The 21850-nt window shown below is 38.2% G+C and overlaps 1 protein-coding gene across 1 annotated transcript; it reads right to left on the minus strand.

Moving 5' to 3' along the window:
• Positions 1-9361: 9361 nt before the first annotated feature.
• LOC124275452 (pathogenesis-related protein PRB1-2-like) lies at positions 9362-15499 on the minus strand. Its single transcript, XM_046711021.1, has 6 exons — positions 15477-15499; positions 13551-13731; positions 12701-12925; positions 10509-10621; positions 9969-10003; positions 9362-9460 (listed from the first exon to the last, which is right to left on the minus strand). The coding sequence occupies exons 2-6, from the start codon at positions 13713-13715 to the stop codon at positions 9453-9455; spliced, it is 546 nt and encodes a 181-aa protein (XP_046566977.1). The 5' UTR covers positions 13716-13731; positions 15477-15499; the 3' UTR covers positions 9362-9452.
• Between the last annotated feature and the right edge of the window lie 6351 nt (positions 15500-21850).

Consider the following 21850-nt stretch of genomic DNA (forward strand, 5'->3'; position numbering starts at 1 on the left):
TAAAAAGCCGTTAACATCGACAAATGAATATACTCTGAACCAATTAGCTATGTTTAATCATCATTCCATGTTAAAATGAAAACTTCGATGCCTTACAGTCCTGTAATAAACTGATAGTCAATAGCCAGTTTCTTTGACTGCAGTAGTAGACGGGGGAATATACGCATCACACCACACTACCCTTGAAAAATTCTAACAAAAGGTTTCTCAGTGGTTTTCACTTCTACTTGGTATGGTTATCAACAGAAAAAAAGTCTACCAAAATCCCACTGTGCAAAAGGGGTTAAAATCGGTTATTTCTATAACATGGTATCAAGCAGCAGCCAACTACAAGCGATACAGATGAAGAACAAGTTTTTAGGTGAGTAGTATCCACTGCTTGTTTACATTGGAGACAACATATTTCCCAGCATATTTACATGAAGTCTTCTTCCAGCCCATAATGTCAATTTAATGGAAATGGTAATTATTGAGATATGAATTTTGATGAGTTAGAATATACATCAGCTTAAACTACTCCAAAAAATGGTGTATGATATTAAATGTATAAGTAAATCCATCTCAATGAATGTGCTGTCTGCTATGATGTCAATATGACCATCAGAAGCATATCTACATCGAATAATGGGTAATCCATAATAAAACTTATGATAATAGTTGTTAAATACCAAACAAACAAGATTCACAACAATGTTCATTGAGGAAATTGTAATATAAAGCTTAATTTCAAAGAAAAGTGCAGCAAATTTACAACACCTCCAGCCCCGCTGCTTGGAGCCAAGCTCCTCTGCAGTGTGTTTCACTTTCTCTGCATGGAGTTTGACCTATAAAAAAAAACTGTTTTCTTGATGCCTTATCATACATTCTTAAATACCCAGATGAATTTTTAAATATGATTTTTTTTTTAAGTAGTACCTACTTTTTTATCATAATTTCCTATAAAGTTACATGTGAACCATTTTAAACAATTAGTTTTATATTGATTGATATAATTTCCACAAACATAAAACACTTAAGTGCCCTGATTAAGAAAATGAATCTGAATTTTAATGTTTTTTCAAATAAAATATAATGCAAAAATCCTATTTTGATCATGATATTTTAGATTTATAGTAATGAATGAACATGAAATATTTAAGTGCTTTGCCTAATAAAATTCAATTGCATGAATATAAGATCTTGCTATTTAATTTGGATTTTTTGAACAAATAACTATCTAAAGCATTGACATATGAATAGGTATGAAAATGTTATTATCTCTCTACATATATTTTTTGGTTATAATAAAACTTAAGTTTAATGTTGTCTTATGATGTTCCAATATACTAGTATTAGCAAAAAACTTTGAAATCGAGGAAAAATAAAAATGTTTTATAGGAAATAAATATTACCATCTTTTCTCTATATAAATGCCAGTGTGAATTGTACCACTGTTTCATCATTTGTTTCAGACCACAGTTGGAGAACACTTATTCAAGTGTCAGTTATGTCTGAAAAGACTTGACAATGGCCGTGACATTGTGAATATTCGTCAGAAGGGAGCCGATGGTATCAACGCTGCTAGTGCTCAGAGAGGTGATGACATTAGTGTGGAAGCAGGATGCAAGGTGCACTTGCACTGTCGCAAACAGTATATCAATCAGCATGATATTGAAAATCAGAAGAAGAAACAAGAGACACAAAAACCCCCTTTGAAGCGAAGTTCTCGTGTTTTGAAGGATACTTTCAATAGTAATTCCGACTGTATATTTTGTGGTAACACAGTTTCCTTGCGTAGTCCAGATTTCAGCTACGTTAAGACTTTCAACTTCGCAAAATCAATACTAGATTGTTGCAAAAAAAGATGTGATGATTGGTCTCTTGCAGTGAAAGGACGCATTCAGTACTATGGAGGAGATCTGCATGCAGCCGATTGCATCTATCATCATCAGTGCAGTGTACACTTCCGTAATGGCAGTGATGTACCAGTGAAATTCCGTGATGTCCCTAGAACTAAAACACCTGGGCGTCCTAAAGACAGTGATCAAGAGCAGGCTTTTGCTAAAATGTGTTTGTATCTCGAGGACAATGATGAGGAACAGATGACTATTACATACCTTCGGGAAAGAATGAGGAAGTATCTGATGGGTGAAAATTCTCTCCCCTACACCAACTCCCATTTGAAGAACAAACTGAAGGAACGCTATGGGGACTCTATCTATATAGCTGACAGAGAAGGACTAAGTGACATTATCACATTCAGGGAGAAAACATCTAATATCCTCCAAGCATATTACAAAAATGCAGAACGTGAAGGTGACGAGGAAACACAAAAGAAGGCCATAATTGCGACCGCTGCAAGATTGATCAAGAGTGACATTAAAACAGATGTACCAACTTCTACTGATTGCTATCCAAAGTCAGAAGAACTTGGACTTGATTCTGCACTGTCATTCCTTCCAGATACACTACAGAACTTGCTCAACTGTCTGTTTGTTGGAAAGAACAAATCAAGAAAAGTTGCTATTATTGGCCAAGCCATAATACAGGCAGTCAGACCAAGGGCTGTTATTGCACCTCTCCAGATTGGCCTCGGGGTACAAGTGCATCACCTTTATCGCTCAAAATTCCTTGTGGAAACATTGTCTTGCATGGGGTACAGTTCATCATACAGGGAAGTATTACGCTTTGAAAAAAATGCTGCAAGTTGTGTCACACCCGACTTGCTGCTTGAAGAGCAGGATGTGCCAGACATATCAGTATTGTTTGCCTGTGACAATGTTGATCACAACACCATTACCATCGATGGGAAAGGTACCTTTCATGGAATGGGCATGATAGCTGCAATGACTCCAGGTGGAAAATCATGTCATCTGGTAACAAGGCAAAGAACATCAGAACTGAACATTGCAAGAATGTCAAAAAATTGATATTAAAGAATACAGATTCACCAGCCATGTTCTTCACAAGGTTAAGTTCAAACACCTCCCTTGTTTTCAGGCCTGTGACAGAATGGTTGATATTTTATGGGAACTATCCTTCAGTTTCAAGCAGACAGTTCCGAATTGGCAGGGGATGATGCACATCCTTCATCAAAAACAGAAACATCCCGGTGTGTCCTCTATAGTCTATCTGCCCATGATTGATATGTATCCAGGTGACAAGTCATGCATTCTGTCAACGTTGGAATACCTGACCAGCCTATCCTTCAGACACAATATCTTTCCAGTGGTAACATTCGACCAGCCCTTGTATTGGAAAGCATCCGAGGTCATTCAAGCTGCACCAGGGGAATAGCCCTTTGAAGAGTATCATACTTAGGCTAGGTACTTTCCACATGTTCATGAATCTACTTGGAGCAATAGGCACACTGATGGTTGGGTCAGGTCTGAAAAACATTCTGGAAATAGTGTATGGTGAAAATGCCGTGGTTCATATGATGTCTGGCAAGGCTGTTCAAAGGGCATTTCGTGGGCACCTTCTAGTAGACAAATGTCTCCACCAAATGATCTTGAAATCGGCAGTGGAAGATAACCCAGATCTTGCAAACCATGTGCTTGAAATTGAGAAAGTTTATTCCTCCTTGTTAAAGGGAGACAAACAAATTGAAGAACTCAGACAATCAGTGTCCTTCATTCAAGTGATCAATGAACTTGACAAAAAGAAGTCCAGACTTAGTGCAGACTCCAAAACAAGCCAGTTGTGGATAGGATATCAGAAGATGCTTGTCACGGCTCGAGAACTGATCAAAGCTGATCGCACTGGATCCTGGGATGATCATCTCTGTGCTATAGCTAATGCATTGCCAATATTTGCTGCAGCTGGACATTACAACTACCTAAAGTCGGCTTACCTCTATAGTCAAGATATGGCTGAGCTGGACACCAGAAACCCAGAAGTTTTTTAAGAAGTTTCAAGATGGTTTCCATGTGATCCGAAGAACAAACCAGTTTTGGGCAGGCCTCAGTAGTGATCTAGTCATCGAACAAACACTAATGAGATCAATAAAAAAGCACAGGAGGCTTGACCCATGGCAGTAAGATGACAGAAGAACAGCGAACACTATGGACAATGTCAGCACCCATTACCTCTGAGTTGAACATTGCCATGCAAGACTTCAATGAACTCACATACTCCACAAGTGAGCAACATAAAGAAGCCAGTGTCGCCAGGATTGAGAGAGACGCTTCTGATCTGTTGAAGATACATTCCAAACTCTCTTCTTGCTCTCCTTTCACCTCAGACCCAGCGTTGAGAAATATCATCAATGGTATCGTTGCAAACGAGGATGCAAATGTTCATGAATATGACTCAATAGGGAAAAATATTATTGACAAAATGGTTGGACAGCCTGTATATTCTTTCTCCATCAAAAGGAAAGAGAAAGCCAAGACCTTGGGAAATTCTGCTGCTGTCCAGGTTGCTCCTGACAGAACAATGGATCCCAATTTGCTGTTTCAACGATTCCTGGTGGTGTCAAGAACAGGGGATTTGGCATTTGAAGAAGTGCTGAAATATGAGTTAAGTCCATACCCACCATCTCTGTTTGAGGACAATAAGATTATGAGAAAGGCAGACAAACCTCAACTAGCCGAAGCTGTCAATGATCACTGTAAAAAGATAGCAAGATGTGATCACACATCAGATGTCATCCCACAGACTGAAAAGTATGTGCTAGATGGAGGCTCCTTGCTACACAAGCTAAAGTGGAACAACAGTGACACTTACGGGAAAATTGCCAAGGGATATGGAGATTTCACAACAAGGCACTATGGGATGGCAACTATTGTTTTTGATGGGTATGGGACTGGCCCTTCAATAAAGGATAACACACACCAACGGCGGGGACAAAAAAACAGCTTCCGGACTGTTAACTTTACACATGAAACTGAATTTGAAGGGAAGAAGGAAGAGTTCCTATCCATAGACAAAAACAAACAAGGTTTAATCAACTTGATAAGTGGGAAACTTAAGGAAGCTGGATGTAAAGTCATTCAGGCACATGGAGATGCAGATGTTGACATCGCAAAGACTGCAGTAAACAGTGCAAAGACCCATTCTACCACACTGATCGGAGAGGACACTGACTTATTGATTCTTGTGCTGCATTACTGTATAGCAGGTGGGAATTCACTCTATTTCAGATCAGACAATTCTTCAAAAGTCAGTCTGAAAGTGTACAACATCAACTGGATGAAGCAACTTCTTGGAAATAAGCTGTGCACCCAACTGTTATTTCTGCACTCATTTACAGGCTGTGATTCCACGTCTCGGATTTATGGCATTGGGAAAAAATCAGTGTTCCAGAAACTTGTCAAAGGTGATCAAGCCCTCCAGCTGTGTGCAGATACTTTCACTGCAAAAGAGGTAGAACAAGCAAAGATAGAGGAAACCGGTCGCCAGGCCATGGTGATCCTATTTGGTGGGAGAGAAGATGTTCCCTGGCTGCATTGCGTTACAGTGTATTCGCAAAGAAGGTTGTGGCTGCTAAATCTTTTGTTACACCTGAACGCCTTCCCCCAACGGAATCAGCCACCAAGTTTCACTGTCTGCGTGCCTATTATCAGGTCATGGTTTGGATGGACATGCAAACTAACCTCGATCCATTGCAATGGGGTTGGAAACTTGAAGACAACCACTTTGTTCCCATCATGACATCACTAAATGCTGCTCCAGACAGTCTTATCAAGATCATACATTGTAACTGCACAACTAGTTGCAGTTCCGCACGCTGCAGCTGCAGAAAGAATGGACTTCAATGCACGACTGCCTGTGGACTGTGCCAAGTGACATGTTGTGACAATCCAGTCAATGAACCCTCAAAAGAAGTGGAGGATAGTGATGAGGACAATAATGACAATGATGAGGACAAAGATGAGGACTAAATAGTGTCCTTGGTAAAAACCTTGTTATGGAACATTATCCTAAAATTGTTTTTTTAGATGATATTCTTCTACTTAAAATGTATACCAATGGCAACATTCCTATGGATAATACTGACTTTCAGATTTCCACAAGTCAAATCCTACATATTTTGTCACCAGTTGTTTGGTCATCCTTCAAAACCATAGATAACAACCAAAAACTATGCTTTGGACTCAATTATTGACAAAGGTATAGTGATTCTGGTGATTGGAAAGTCCCAATGGCGGCCATCTTGGAAATACCCGTTTTTACCCATAATGCACGGTTGGATTTTGGTAGACTTTTTTTCTGTTATAAAGCATACCTGGTAGGAGACAACGTCACCAAGAAACCTTTTGTTATAATTTTTTTTAGGTTACCTGCCATATTCACCCGACTATAGTATTTGGCCTTTAATGTACGTTCTAAGTTATGCAATACTTTGCTAATGTTTTAAGTTTACCGAGAGTTTTCCAGAAGTGTTACAGTTGCTGTCACAGTAAGGCGATCATGCCAATGAGATTGTCATTTCAGTTCAATATTAGAATAATGGGTTTACATATTTCAATTATATGGAGAATCGAACCAGGGTTTGAGGTGTAACGAGGAAACCCGGTACCCACCGCCCCAGTCAGAAGGAAATATACCCTTACCTTGATGTCAGTCGTTTCTACGTGAAGGACAGCAGTAATGTGGAGATAGTTGCTATTTAAACACACTACTTAATTGATTAATGAGAATAAAATGTCTTCTAAACATCACACGATTGCCAAATGTAGAGATAACCGCTCTTATAATACGTGCAATTATAAACAACTATCACAATTCTAGATATTAACTTGTACGAATTCACTCCAATATGTTTTGATATTGCGGACACCACAGCAAGTTATCCATGATAAGCATATGGAATGTGCGAAAAGTTAACTAATGAATATATGCATACATAATTTAATGATAAAACTGCAGCGTTTGCAAAGTAACACTGGATGAAGAGACCGTGAAGTTATAATTATACTCTTCCACCCCCCCAACCCCCAAGAAGAAGAATATATTGCGTTAGTTTAAGAGCAATTAGTTCATGTAATTTCGATGGTAAAAAAACAGGGGGGGGGGATTCACACGTCTATAGACAAAGAGTTCTCCAACACAACACCAACACCTTTATTGTTGTGTTTCCGTTTACTTGAGTCCACAAGATGGCGTGTAAGTATTTCTTCAAACGCTTCTAAAACAAGCGAAAAAGTTAAAATTGCCGCGCTTTGGCTGTTTACAATCAAACATAGATGACGTTTTAAAAAGAAATAGTATACTTGTATTGTTTTTGCCGCAGCTACATGAGTCCAAGATTCTCAAAATCATCTATGCGTTTCTTTTTTTTAAGAGCGTAACTGTTAGATGCGATATGGAAGTACTTTATCACAAGTATGAATACTGTAAATGTTTGTAGCTTAACGACTCGCTATTATCTATTTCCGCTGCGGTCGGGTAGCCTAATGGTTAAAGCGTTCGCTCGTCACGCCGAACACACGGGTTCGATTCCACACATGGGTACAATGTGCGAAACCCTTTTCTTCTGTTCGTCGTCATGAGTAAAACTAAACTCACTCACTCTTCCATATTCCAGCTTCACGACGGCAGTCTGAAAATAATCGTGTCTGGACCTGACAATCCAATGATTGACATTATGAGTCTCAACAAAAAGGGTATTTTGTAAATGGTGGAGTTAAATTCAGTGGCATATGTTTTTGTTTTCATCATAAAGTCGACTTGGGTCACATTCCACACGGCCATTTTAGGTTACGACTGCGTCGAGGCCCAGGACGTTGACATCAACATTAACATCCATGCTTGGAAAATTACTCTCATCTTATATATCATCAAAAACTGGAACACCTGTTTTAGCAGACCAGCCAAGCTAGGATTAAACACAGGATTAACTACAGCTCTTCTCAGACATATAACTGTCACTTGCTTGGGCAGCTAGACGAGAGTTTGGGAGAATTCCTGTTGTGGTCCCATATGTTGATGTTTCTGACGAGCGGCGCCCTGTTGATTCGCTATATGTTTCCGTGAAGGGTGTTTAGAATGTATTGACACACAGCTAATTATCGCTCATGTTAATGAGAGGGGACACATATTTCTTCAACGTACGTTACAGCGACAACTCTCTCCATTCATCGCGTATAATATATAAATATCACACGAAATATGTTCAGACTCTGTGATCACATATATAAAATATAAAATGAATTTGAAATAAGTGTGGCAAACGTTTTCAGTAGTTACATTCTGTACCTGCTTCTTCATGTCGTCTAATGCAGTGAAACTAGTGAATTGTCGGATTGTTTTGGCGTACGATACTGCAGCAAGACAATAAGTGCTTGCCGACACTCTGCGGAAGGGACTCACTCTCTATTTCAAGTGAGAGAGGATGGTTTTACGCCGTTTTCAACAATATCACGGTTTGGGGACGCCATAAAAGGGCTTCACACATTGAACCCGGGCCTTCAACGTGACGAACTAGCGCTTTAACCATTGGGCAACCCTTCCGCCCCTTACTGCATCAAGAGGTCCATCACATTCTGAATCTTACCAAGGCAAAACTGTTGATTTATTCGTTGTGTGCATGTCCGTAGACACTTAAACATTGAAACATGGAAAGAAATAATTAAATTACACACATACACTACAACACACAACATAAAACACTCTCCATACATTGTGTTCCTCTGCTGCTTCTTCAGGCCGTTTAATGCCATAACTGACACACTCTGAAGCAATTTGACACCACACATAAACCTATGGGTCATGATGCGTATAGCAACAATAGCATAGAATCATGTACACAAAATCATGTTTGGCCATTCAAATTTGGCGCATATTTATGAATAAAACATGCTTCTTTCAAGAGTAAAACATTTTCTTGCTGCAGTATCGTACGCCAAGACAGTCCGACAATTCAAAAGTTTCATATGAACACTTCATTTGTCGAGATCAGGAGTGCTGAGTGAGTGAGTGAGTGAGTGAGTGAGTGAGTGAGTGAGTGAGTTTGGTTCAATTCCGCTTTGAATGCTAGTATTACATCAGCATAGTCTAAGAGGAAAGTGATGCCGGTATTAGACATTTACCTCTTTGATGCCACCCATGATCACAGGTACTGTGATGACAAACCTGGAAACATAATCGGCTCGAACTTGGATTCGAACCAATTATTGGACAGTCATAGGTTGACCAAGGGGCGCAACTCTGTACAGGGGCCAAACGTGCCCCAGAGTACGTGAATGGTTTGAAAATGTTTCCCTTATATTAGCTTGGTGTGAGAGATACCCGGACAATAAGGAGTGGTATCATGGCTGCAGATTCACGGCGGCAGGAAACTAGTGTTGTAGGCAACTAACTAGCAACTAACTAAACTGACCACGCCACAAAACCATTTCAACCCTGGTTCAGATAACATAAAACAGAGTCGGCATTGTTTGTGTTTGCTAATTTTGCAATCACTTTGCTTTATTTAAACACTTCGAACAGGCAACATCCAGTCAAAAGTCGTCCATCGTACGAAGCCTCTATTTCGCTGTAAATAAAACAAACAAACAAACATCAAACGATGCCTGAAACACCTTGTAAATAAAGACGAATTACTTAATTTTCGATAGCACCCTGAATACACATACACACACGCACGCACGCACACACATAGATTTCTATCTAACTATGTTATATAAATTGTGAACATAAGTGTTATTTTTAAAGAAAAATATAAGGTCGGTTTCGTACCAATTACAGGTGGAATGCAATAAATAATCACATCACATCAAGGGTTGGGGGTCAAAATAGACAGAAGCATGATGTCTACACATTATTCTTTTTGATGTGCCAAATGCTATGTTTTCCTCATTTGTGGATGAACAGATATTTAACGAGGAAAGTATTCAACCACCTTGTATAGTCAAGAGGCGTTCGAGATTTCAACACGCCTTTCGACCAGCATGAAATGTATAATAATTGCAGTGACGACTTGTATCAAAATTTACTTTAGTAAAGACAACCCAGTTGTTGAATTTCAAAATGTTGGCATTTACCTGGTTCGTAAGCTTCCTCTCCCATCCAGTTACCCCTGGAACATGAAGTAAAATATTTTATGTCTTAGACGGGATTTTGTTGTTGTGACAGAATGTATCATTGAAGGGCACTGCACGTGAATACACCAAAGGCATGAAATAAAAGGAACTAATAATATGAATGTCGCTATTGTTTAGGAGGACGTTCACAATACAATGGCGTTGCATCTGAATGCAAGATCTAATATTTCACATCACACAACACAGTGCGTATTACACGTTTAGAAAAGAATCCAAGTGTGTGTACTTCCACCATCGAAATCATGTCATCAGTTTCAATCTGAGGGTAGTACATGTATTCTGATTATCAGACATTGACCATTTTTAATGAAAACATGATCTCGAGTTACATGACCCAGTCACTTTCTGTAGGCTGAAACGTTGAACTCACTATTTTGTCATGGTTACCCAATGAGTCGCTGCTTGCAAAACACCAACACTGGAATCTGTGGGTCGTGAATGACCACACACGGACAGGCAGATTAAAGTGTAAATACTTACCTGGGCTCATAGTAACACACCAGGAACCGTACGTCATTGTAACCTTGGAACTGAGACATATAGGGGCAGTTATTCATTGCACAGCCAAATTCCCGAGTATCCTCCCAGTTGACCTAGATGAGACATCCATTATTTAGACGTTGCACTGATAAGAATATCGAAAATGATAACGACAACGCCACGTTCAATATTGAGCATTTTGTTTTTAAATGACCATCAAGTAGTGATGATACCAACTGTAAGTAAAAAGGTGGGTAAATCCTGGTATCCGGGGTGAACACATGCAAAGGCAAGGTAATTATTCACCTGAAAATAAGATCCACAGAGATACACAGGGCCAATCACTAAAGGGGTTTGAACTACAAGGTGGTGTCCAATCTGAAATATCCTCCATATTTCTATTGTTTACAAAACTATTCTGAAGCTTTTCATCGAACGACATGTGCACAAGAGTGGCATGACTCTCTTTGAACTCATCATGCAAAGAGCATGCGCCCTCGGACATCAAGAGTTGTGACATCAATGACTGGAACTGGGATTCTGAGCAACAAAAAAGGGAATCCTGACCATTGAAATTTTGAACTCCCTCCTCTTTTTTGAAACATTTTGTCAGCCTAAAATTTTATGCCTAGAACTAAATTCTAATTTCTAATGTGTTTCGAAACCTATCTTTCTTAAATTTAGTTTTTAAATTTTAAATTTTAAAAAGAAAACGAACGTCAATGAACCGACTTAGATGAAATGCATGTCCTGGTTGAGAAATAGCTGAATAACGTTGTTATTCGACGTATCCTCCACTTGTCAGTATTGGAGCACGTGTCCGACAGATAATGATTTTTATGCTCTACCCACGGTGTCACGATTACAGGTAATCATTCAGACAACACTTTGTTACCATTTGTGACTCGGCATACTGGGTCTTTGAATAGGGGACAACAGGGAGACGGTTAAGGAAAGCCACGTGAAATATGAAGGCGCTTGATTTTGTTTCAGGGTGATAAAAAAGGTGAAGCGACTTCCACTTTGAGTGAGTGAGTGAGTATGGTTTTACTCCGCTTTTAGCAATATTCCAGCAATATCACAGCGGTGAACGACAGAAATGGGCTTCAAACATGTACCCATGTTGGGAATCCAACGCGGATCTTCGGCGCGACGAACGAACGCTTTATATTAACCACTACTTCCACTTTGAAGGCACATGATCCTAAATAGTTGGAACAAGATATTTAGTACGCATTTCACTGCAATATTTACACCATGTCAGATTTGTATTAGAAAACAGCTGCTGGAAGTCGATCATGGAACATGGAAATACCTGATAAAATGTATCTATGAGGGGTCATTGTGTGAAACCAATGTTTTTGGTACAATGTCTGACATATGTCCGCCTCCGTGGTGTAGTTGTTAGAGCGTCCGCCCGGAGAGCGGAAGGTCGCGGGTTCGATGCCCGACCGCGTCATACCAAAAGACGTTAAAATATGGTACTTGTTGGTCCCTGCCTGGCGCTCGGCATTAATGGATACAACAAGGACTGGTCGGCTCGGAGTCAGTATAATGTGTCTGAGTGGGGTATTCATGCTTCACTGCGGCATGGTATCTCAGTGGGCTAGCGCTATAAAACCAGCTTAAGTCTGGGCTAGTACAAGCAGCCGCACATACACATACACACGCACGCACGTCGTCATATGAGCGAAATATTCTCAAGCACGACGTAAAACCCAATTTCACCTCACCTCACCTGACATATATTTTCAGGATCTGCTATTTGGAATTTGGCGAGAATATATACAGTGCAAAAGTATTCGCAATGTTTCAAGATACACTGATCGCATAACTATACTGACATCTGAAAATGGATAACTACGACGATCTAGAACGGCTTTGTACTGAGTCTGCCATACCGTGTGATGCTGTCTCATGCATATTAATGTCAACATGTGTATACCTCTTATTCGCACAACAAAATAAACAAACTATGCGTTGATAAACCAAAACGAAATGCTCTGAGAAAAATATATAAGTAGACATCTTTGTAAAACCTATACGATAAACATGAATGCATGTACCTTCAATCATCACAGATGTAGAAAGGGGTTGTAAGAACCCAAAAAATCAATCTGAAATCTGTTTAGCCAGATTTGTGAACATCAGACAGTGTTTACACCAAGTGTTCACAAATAACTTAAAGTTACCTGTGAGTAATAGCAGCTCTGGGAAGGAGAGCATTGTCTGTCATTGTAGCGGAATGAGTCGACCCCGTTCCTCCAAGCGTTAAAGCCTCTATTCATGAACTCTTCCTCCGATCGGGACGACTGCTCAATGTAGAGGTTCTCGCCGAAGTCAGGTCTTGATGAATATCTGAACTCACATCTGTTTGCATATCTCTGGGCTTCTCTTGCTAATTCTTCGTTCCATCTCTGCAACAAACAGTATTTAAGCTTAAGAAGCAATTTGATTTATCTACGAGACCAATGCCAATATGTCTAAATGCTTACAAGATTGTAGTTGGGCTTATAATTTCGTACAACAGTATACATTTGATAATTGACTTGAAATATAACAAATGCGAAAAGAATGCACAGCAAGTAATATGTTCTTGTATTGACAAAATTAAAAAACTGCTATTTTGTTTGACAACATGTCTCCAAATGTTTCCGTTGTGGTAATTGGTACAGTTCATTAATTTCCTTTCAGGAAGTGCATGGAAATTCCATCTCATTGTTTAATGCAGACATTCAGTTTGTGTCTACTTAACATAAAGGGAACACTATAACCTCTTATCTCTCCGTCCAACACTCTGTTAGTTCAAGCAGCATCCACATCAATCCATCCACGTACGCACACACGCACACACGCACACACACACACATACACACATAAATAAATACATACATACATACATACACACACATACATACATACATACATACATACATACATACATACATACATACATACATACATACATACATACATACATACATACATACATACATACATACATACATTTCATGAAAAGGGACAGTAGTTTCAACTACTCACGAGAAAGGGATAGCTTTCCTCTCCGTACTCATTAGGGAACTCTCCCTCATCCATCATCTGGCGTCCCTCGTTGTGAAGTTGAAGCATGATGTTCTGATATTCTGGCATCATTACATTCGCCATGGAGACGCCCAAGACGCCCAGAAAAAGTACGGTCCACATCATTGTGATATTGGAAGATCTGTCAACGTCATAAAAATAGATTTCTTAACTTTTACTGTTCCTGTAATATTTGTAATTATCAGCTTTACGCGAACCCCTCCTCTCACTAATCTTTGCTACTGATATACACATGCTTATGCACTAATCGTAATCGGTTACATCTGTATATTTTATCTGACGTGAAACATTGAAATATGAAGTCCTCCATGGAGATAAACTGTTATCATTCTGTACCATAAACATCTCAGTATACAAGTATGTTGTATGCTCATTAAATATAACGTATCTATACAGATATTTATGTAATGTAGGGATCTTTTTAGAAATACCAGGAAAACTCTTACTTACAATTTCATTTTGAAAACAAAATGAGTGTAGGCTATTCCGTGTGTAAAACCATCATGCGTCCAAAATTATGTTATGAATAAAACTACACAAATTTATACACGTTTTCTATCATAATAATGCTCCAGGTAGGTACATATGAATCTCTACGCCCCAAAATAGTATAGACTGAAGTAATCATGCAAACGTTATATAAATGTACTTAATAAATTATAATCAGTGTTTTAGAATGCGAGAAAATAAAATTGTGTTAGCTGAAGGAAAGTAAGACGAAGCCATACAGTTATCAAGGCTGAAACTACTAGTGTTGGTTGCCTGGGTCTGTATACATATAAATGTCACAATATGAAACTGTATATAGGAAATCAAAATATATATTGGAACTGGATATAAAAGTCACAAAACGAAACTGTACATAAGGAATCAAAATATATATTGGAACTGCATGTTTACATAAATACAGATGTAAACAGTAAACACTGAATTAAACTGAATATTGAACAACCCTGCCTCTGATATCACTTTCCGCCTATTACGGCTTAGATTGAATGTTTCGTCAGAAGGTCCATTTCAACATTTCCAAACTATGTATATTAGTTATTGTATGAAAATCTTCAAACATATCCAGTTTGTATTTAGTGAAAAGATCAATCTTTGATAATTTATCTCCAAATGTCTAAATTGAAAGACAAAGGATTATTTCATTGTATGAAAAACTTGTATTCATGCGAATAGTCACACTATTTTTCTCGTTGTCTTGTACAAATCAGGAAACTACAGGAATTGACATTTTGGGACATGGCAGTCTGTCTTGTCATTTAATCTCTTAGCCGTCACATATTATTATTATCTATGGTTCTATGAGAAATATCATACATATGAAAATTGAATAAACAATAAAATACCAAAAATTGGAAACAGTGAGGTATTGTATTCTGTCATTTGTTATAATAAAATTTCTGAAATGATTTGCCTCTGTAATGTCATACTTTTACTTTTACTGTTTTTGAAGGACGTTCAATCTATTGCTTACACAATTGGGCTACTTTTGCACTACGTTAAATCATGAATTATTGAATTATTTAGAGAATATCCATTATATCAAACTGCACAAATGAATTTTGAGGTTGTCCCTGTTAAGTTAGTTTTACAAAATTTGGAGCTCCCATCTCAACTGAACGAAAATGTTCAATTGTTACATTGCCCATAGGTAGGTGTATCAACCAGATTGATCTAAAAACGATTTACATATATTTACAATAAATTACCTCTGACGGTTATTTAGTACAGATGTCAATTGTTATGTTAGATAATTCTAATACTGTTAATATTTTGTGAGAGGGCTAAAAGTTGCCAAATATGTGCCCAGTCCCAATAAACAATGTCAAAATGAAAGTCGGACATCATACATGTTCTTACCTCAAGGGAGCTGATTCCACTGTTTGAAGACTTGAGTGGGCCTGCCTGTTGAAGCCCTTCTTATATATTTGTGCCATTAATTAAAATGTATTCACGTCCTTTAACTATATACAGATATTACTGATAAACACTTGATCATATTATGACATGCTTTGATATTTAGGGAGCTGATTATTATAATATTACGTATTAAGTGCATATATATCTTATCAGAGAGCATTACCGCCAATCACTTTCAGTGTTTAAATCATTATAGTGATGTTCAGTTAGTACATTGATCATTTCACAGAACTGTAAACATTATGGTATAATGAACTAATTTTGCGGTATCGAAAAAAATTAATCCTTCAAAGAGAATTTCGGACGAGCCTTGCACAATCTGTACTGGCTTGCCTCATCATCAGCAGGTTAGGGAAGAAATTAAAATTATTATTTCATAATTAATCAGAATAACAATGTGATGTACATTCTAGAGAAAGCATGCTTGAAAACGGTATAAGCATCTATACCGAAACGTCGCAATTGTACAATAAAGAAGCTGACCATCCATAAACACTTGTCATCCTATTGCTTTCAACTTCTATAATGCCTCTCAAACAGTACTGTTTCAGAATGGAGCAGCATATGATACCCTGATTCTCCATGTGATGGCTTGTGAAACAATCAAAGTCACCAAGCCTTATCACCTTATCCGTTTAGCTGTCTTACAACAAGCACATATCGCCTATTCTGATGTGGAATCGACAGAGGATATCCCCAAATACTACATACGATCAAACCATTGCTCAGAACACGTTGCAAAAGCAAGCACATTACACTCCGAGACTTGTTTAAGGCGCACCATTGCATTTTGGAGTGAACAAGATACAGAAAACCCCTTTTATGTGTCAACTGTTGCTTCATTTCAAACAGTTAGGGAATAAAGACGAGTGAGTGAGTTTAATTTTACGCAGCAGACAATCCAGTGATCAACAGCTTCAGTATCGATCTATGCAAATGGGATACCCTGACATGTGTCAAACAAGTCAGCTTGCCTGACCACCCGATCCCGTTAGTCGCCTCTTATGACAAGTATGGGTTACTGAAGGCCAATTCTACCCCGGATCTTCACGGGTCGAATAAAGACGGTTTACTATACACTAATGTGCATTAAACAACTATCATGACAAAAAGATCAAGGCGACAAAAACACTCTGTCAGTCATATATAAATTGACAGTAAACATTTCAATATTTATTGAAAATCACTACTACAAGCAGAATGGGGCGTTGGGGTAGCCTAGTGGTTACAGCATCCGCTCGGGTTTAATTCCCCACATGGGTAAAATGTGTGAACCCATTTCTAGTGCCCCTGTCATGATATTGCTGTAATATTGCTACAAGCGGCGTAAAACGTAACTCACACAACCCATTTTACGATTCTGACTGTTGTGTTTGTGAATCACGATCAAATAGTAATAATGCTGATGGCGCTGTAGTAAACACACGCAAAGGAAAGGAAATAGTTTACTTCGGAAAACAAAAATATGGGAAAATACTATCCTGAATGTGAAAATTCATCGGATATAAATTTGACCAGTAAAATCTGGGTTAACCTTTAATGTATCATGTGAAACGAATACTGACTCTGTAATAACACATGCAAAGGCAAAGAAATATTTTACATCGAAAATATAAAACATAGGAAAAATATATACGATCTGTAAACATTCATTGGACATAATGTTGACCTGTGATGCCTAAAAGTGTGTTAACCTTTATGTATCATGTGAAACGAATACTTTGACATCCTTGTGAGTTTGTATAAAACGAGATTTGTATTATATTTGTTTACAAAAGGTTTCGACATAATGAAAGGATGGAAGTCCCATGGGGAAATCAACATCAGTGCATTTAAGAAATGACAACTCTGAGTAGGGGGAGCATTTCTTGTCACTGAAGTGGAACGTATCTACCTTGTTTAAATATGCGGTAAAATGTCGGCTTTCAAACTTTCGATCGAGAAGAGGTTATGATAACAATATAGAGGTTCTGAACGCACTTATGTTTTGCTTTAACACATAGCAACTTCCGTGTGAGAATCTCATAGCAAATGAAATAACTAGTCGGCTCAGATCTGATGCAAATGAAATAACCAGTTGGCGAAAGTCTTATGACTCCTCGTTTAAAAACATATCTCATAGTTGTGAAATAGTTACACTCCAAAGACCGAAGCTCAAGAAATATTACTCAACTTGAATTAAAGGTTATACTATCACTCGTGCCATACTGTAATATTAGGGATTATTTTATCACTATGAATTATTACGTAAAGATGTAAATTTAGGTTGTTTCACTGGTTTCTCAGGTGGGTCAGTTATTGGAAGTCTCTAAAATCATTGGAAATGACGATTTCACCAAGCGACGTAAGAGCGTAAGTGAAAAAGACCCATGCCAGGCACGATAAAGTTATTGAGATGAGAGCTTTTATTTACATCAATGTGATACAGTTATGCTAACATCATTGGGAAAAAATGATTATTCAGAAATCCTGTCAGTTGGAAAGACGAACGTGTAATACATACTTGCGTACCTGGGTGGGTGATGTTGGATGTTTAAGGGTGCATAATTGTGAAGCCAATACATGATTATACATTAGGATGTCGATTAATTTTCGTGAATATCTCTTGATAATCTGCAATAGTGTCGTGTAATATTATTTAATTTCAGGGTTCATTCAGTTCAGTTTCTCATTCAAAGGCATAAATGATCTGTGTGATCTCACACAATTATTCATCTGGCTCTTATTTCATACCTGATGAAACTGGTGATCATTGGGCTTCAGACCCGCAAACCACATTGCAGAGATTCCAAGGATCTACTAATCGAGGGGTTCGAATGCCCAGTTTCCGATTACCCACAAGCACTAGACCAATTGGTCATATACCCACCATGGTTGTTCCAAAATGTAGCTGACATGCCGTAATGAAACACGTTTACACTTACATGGTGTTTAACCCAACGAACTCAGTTAATGAACTGTTTCTATTTGATCCAATTATTTGTCAGATAATGGTACGTGTACTCGTTGGATGACTGTTCAGTGACGTATTAGATTACAAGAAGCGCAGATTGTAGTAGAGAGATCGAATGTTAACCTGATGTATCCTCGTAAGTGGAGGCAGGCACCGTCATCATTAAACGAATGCCTCTTCTTAAATTCAAAATTGTTTAGAGAGAGAAATTAAACGACACCAGGACCGTTTTTTTTTAAATGAGGAAAATGGACTTCAATAAACCGCCAATAATGTGTTTGATAGTTTTAATGGATTTGGGTTCGTATGACTGCATTATCAATGCATACTCTTTAAGTCAACTTTTCCTTTACGTCGAACCTTTGGTGTCAACATTTCTCAACTTTTGAGGTGCGATTGTGCATGCTCTTTCTACGGAGATTTCAAACAGCGACGAGCAACTTTGAAGCTTTTAGTACAACTCTAAACGTGTTAAGGTTTGCCAGTTTGCCAGTTTGCAAACTAGTTTCCGATTCGAGTTCCAAGTTGGACTTTCACCATGCAAACTATTATTCAGTGTTTCATCAACAATTGACGTGTTTTGTTTCAGTCTGCTTTTAGGGCGAGTGCTGCAAATGAGGGAAAAATACACTCACTTATTACTTAATGACTGGTATCATGCTTTAGATCTACAGTGAATTCTGCTGTTAATATGTATTTCAGATCATAATGGAATAGTGTTTATCGCTTGATTTACTTTGTAATATCTGCAGCGCAAGGTAGTAAAAGTTCTTGGTCTAGACATGGTTAATGTGTGTCTGGGACATTGCCAATTAGAGTTAACAGTATTCCACACCCACTGTCTGTCATAAGAGGGGACTGATGAGTTCGGGAGGTCAGCCTGGCCGACTTAGTTAAGGCACATTATCGTGTTCAGATGTTGTAGGTAGATGCTAGTCACAATTGTGTCTGGTCCAGACTGTATTATTTACAGAGTTGTTCAACAAGAGTAGAGTATGTTTATTGGAAAGTATATATAGACAAGAGGACAAATATAAATAAAATGTTTGGTACCTGAACATTTCTATTAAACTTTTTTATTCTCACTTTCCTACTAATGTCTATAACTTGGATGTATTTATGGATGTAAATTGCACTTATTAGTGTATCATTCCGATCTTCAATAAAACAATTATAATTCGTGACTCAACGTATTTCCATGAACTAAGTTTTATCTCCAGCATGAACTAACTCCTTTCTCAATAAATATTATGCCAATGGGGGACCTTGGTGGAGCATGTGTACCCAATGTGGTATGTTCATTCTGAACACTAAGAAATGGATACGTCGGCTCCATGATATCATGCCCTGACGATGTGGATCCTCGTCCATGATTTCAGTTGCTGCTGTTGCTTTATCAGTTATGTAGAGGTCGCATTGATATTGATAGAGAAATTGTGTCCGTAGCGTGAACCGACCGTCGCTCACTCACTCAGTAGCATATATTGTTCAGCCTCGTGTGTAGCATAGGGAGTCGGATTACACCTGTATGCTATTTGTACTGTCGGGACATATGTTTTCCTGTGTAAAGCAAAAACACAAACACGACAGGTTAACTGATTTAATAATGAACGAAATTATGTCATAAGGATACATGAGCGTAGTTCTTTTGTTCAATGTATACGTTAATGTCGAGGTTTTAGTTTTGTTTGGACTGTTGTAATAAACAATTAACCGGCTCACGTCGTCAGAGACAACCGCTGGCGTCATCTGCTCTGTCTCTTTTGGGAGTTTTTGCAATGGTATTTGGCATGTTCAAAGCTTCAAAATACTCAGGCTATTTCAGTCAACATGCGGTGATGACATAAGTAAATAGATATTGCTCACATAAGACAGGGTTTGAATTTGGACAGCAAAGTGAATGATAATCGGAATCCGGTTATGATCATACGCTATATAGTTCCGCCATCACGGTATAACATTGGTACAAATTAAAATCCTCATATATACATGATTTAAATCTACAGTATTGCAGTTTAGATACGGTGTTTATAACTACTTATGTATATCGGAACTACACATGTTCGTGAACAATGAATCTAATTCTCCAAAGCTCTCTTTGTATCCCTCAGCTGGATTATTTTATCACTATGAATTATTACGCAAAGATGTAAATTTAGGATGTTTCACTGGTTTCTCAGGTGGGTCAGTTAGTGGAAGTCTCTAAAATCATTGGAAATGACGATTTCACCAAGCGACGTAAGAGCGTAAGTGAAAAGAGCCATACCAGTCACGAGAAAGTAATTGAGATGAGAGCTTTTATTTACATCAATGTGATACATTTATGCTAACATCGTTGGGAAAAATGATTATTCAGAAATCCTGTCAGTTGGAAAGACGAACGTGTAATACATACTTGCGTACCTGGGTGGGTGATGTTGGATGTTTAAGGGTGCATAATTGTGAAGCCAATACATGATTATACATTAGGATGTCGATTAATTTTCGTGAATATCTCTTGATAATCTGCAATAGTGTCGTGTAATATTATTTAATTACAGGGTTCTCTCACTCAAAGACATAAATGATCTGTGTGATCTCACATAATTATTCATCTGGCTCTTATTTCATACCTGATGAAACTGGTAATCATTGGGCTTCAGACCCGCAAACCACATTGCAGAGATGCTAAGGATCTACAAATCGAGGGGTTCGAATCCCCAGTTTCCGATTATCCACAAGCACTAGACCAATTGGTCATATACCCACTATGGTTGTTCCAAAATGTAGCTGACATGCCGTAATGAAACACGTTTACACTTACATGGTGTTTAACCCAACGAACTCAGTTAATGAACTGTTTCTATTTGATCCAATTATTTGTCAGATAATGGTACGTGTACTCGTTGGATGACTGTTCAGTGACGTATTAGATTACAAGAAGCGCAGATTGTAGTAGAGAGATCGAATGTTAACCTGATGTATCCTCGTAAGTGGAGGCAGGCACCGTCATCATTAAACGAATGCCTCTTCTTAAATTCAAAATTGTTTAGAGAGAGAAATTAAACGACACCAGGACCGTTTTTTTTTAAATGAGGAAAATGGACTTCAATAAACCGCCAATAATGTGTTTGATAGTTTTAATGGATTTGGGTTCGTATGACTGCATTATCAATGCATACTCTTTAAGTCAACTTTTCCTTTACGTCGAACCTTTGGTGTCAACATTTCTCAACTTTTGAGGTGCGATTGTGCATGCTCTTTCTACGGAGATTTCAAACAGCGACGAGCAACTTTGAAGCTTTTAGTACAACTCTAAACGTGTTAAGGTTTGCCAGTTTGCCAGTTTGCAAACTAGTTTCCGATTCGAGTTCCAAGTTGG

This window comes from Haliotis rubra, unplaced genomic scaffold (assembly GCF_003918875.1).
Source record: "Haliotis rubra isolate DU_JTF1 unplaced genomic scaffold, ASM391887v1 Scf2, whole genome shotgun sequence".
Taxonomy (NCBI): domain Eukaryota; kingdom Metazoa; phylum Mollusca; class Gastropoda; order Lepetellida; family Haliotidae; genus Haliotis; species Haliotis rubra.

Excerpts from the sequence above, each read along its gene's own strand:
- LOC124275452 (XM_046711021.1), bottom strand. The coding sequence starts at position 13,715 with ATGATGTGGACCGTACTTTTTCTGGGCGTCTTGGGCGTCTCCATGGCG. Across the intron at positions 12,926-13,550 it reads AGGAAAGCTATCCCTTTCTC|AGATGGAACGAAGAATTAGC; the intron begins GTGAGTAGTTGA and ends TGTTTGTTGCAG. Across the intron at positions 10,004-10,508 it reads GTGTGTTACTATGAGCCCAG|GGGTAACTGGATGGGAGAGG; the intron begins GTAAGTATTTAC and ends TTCATGTTCCAG.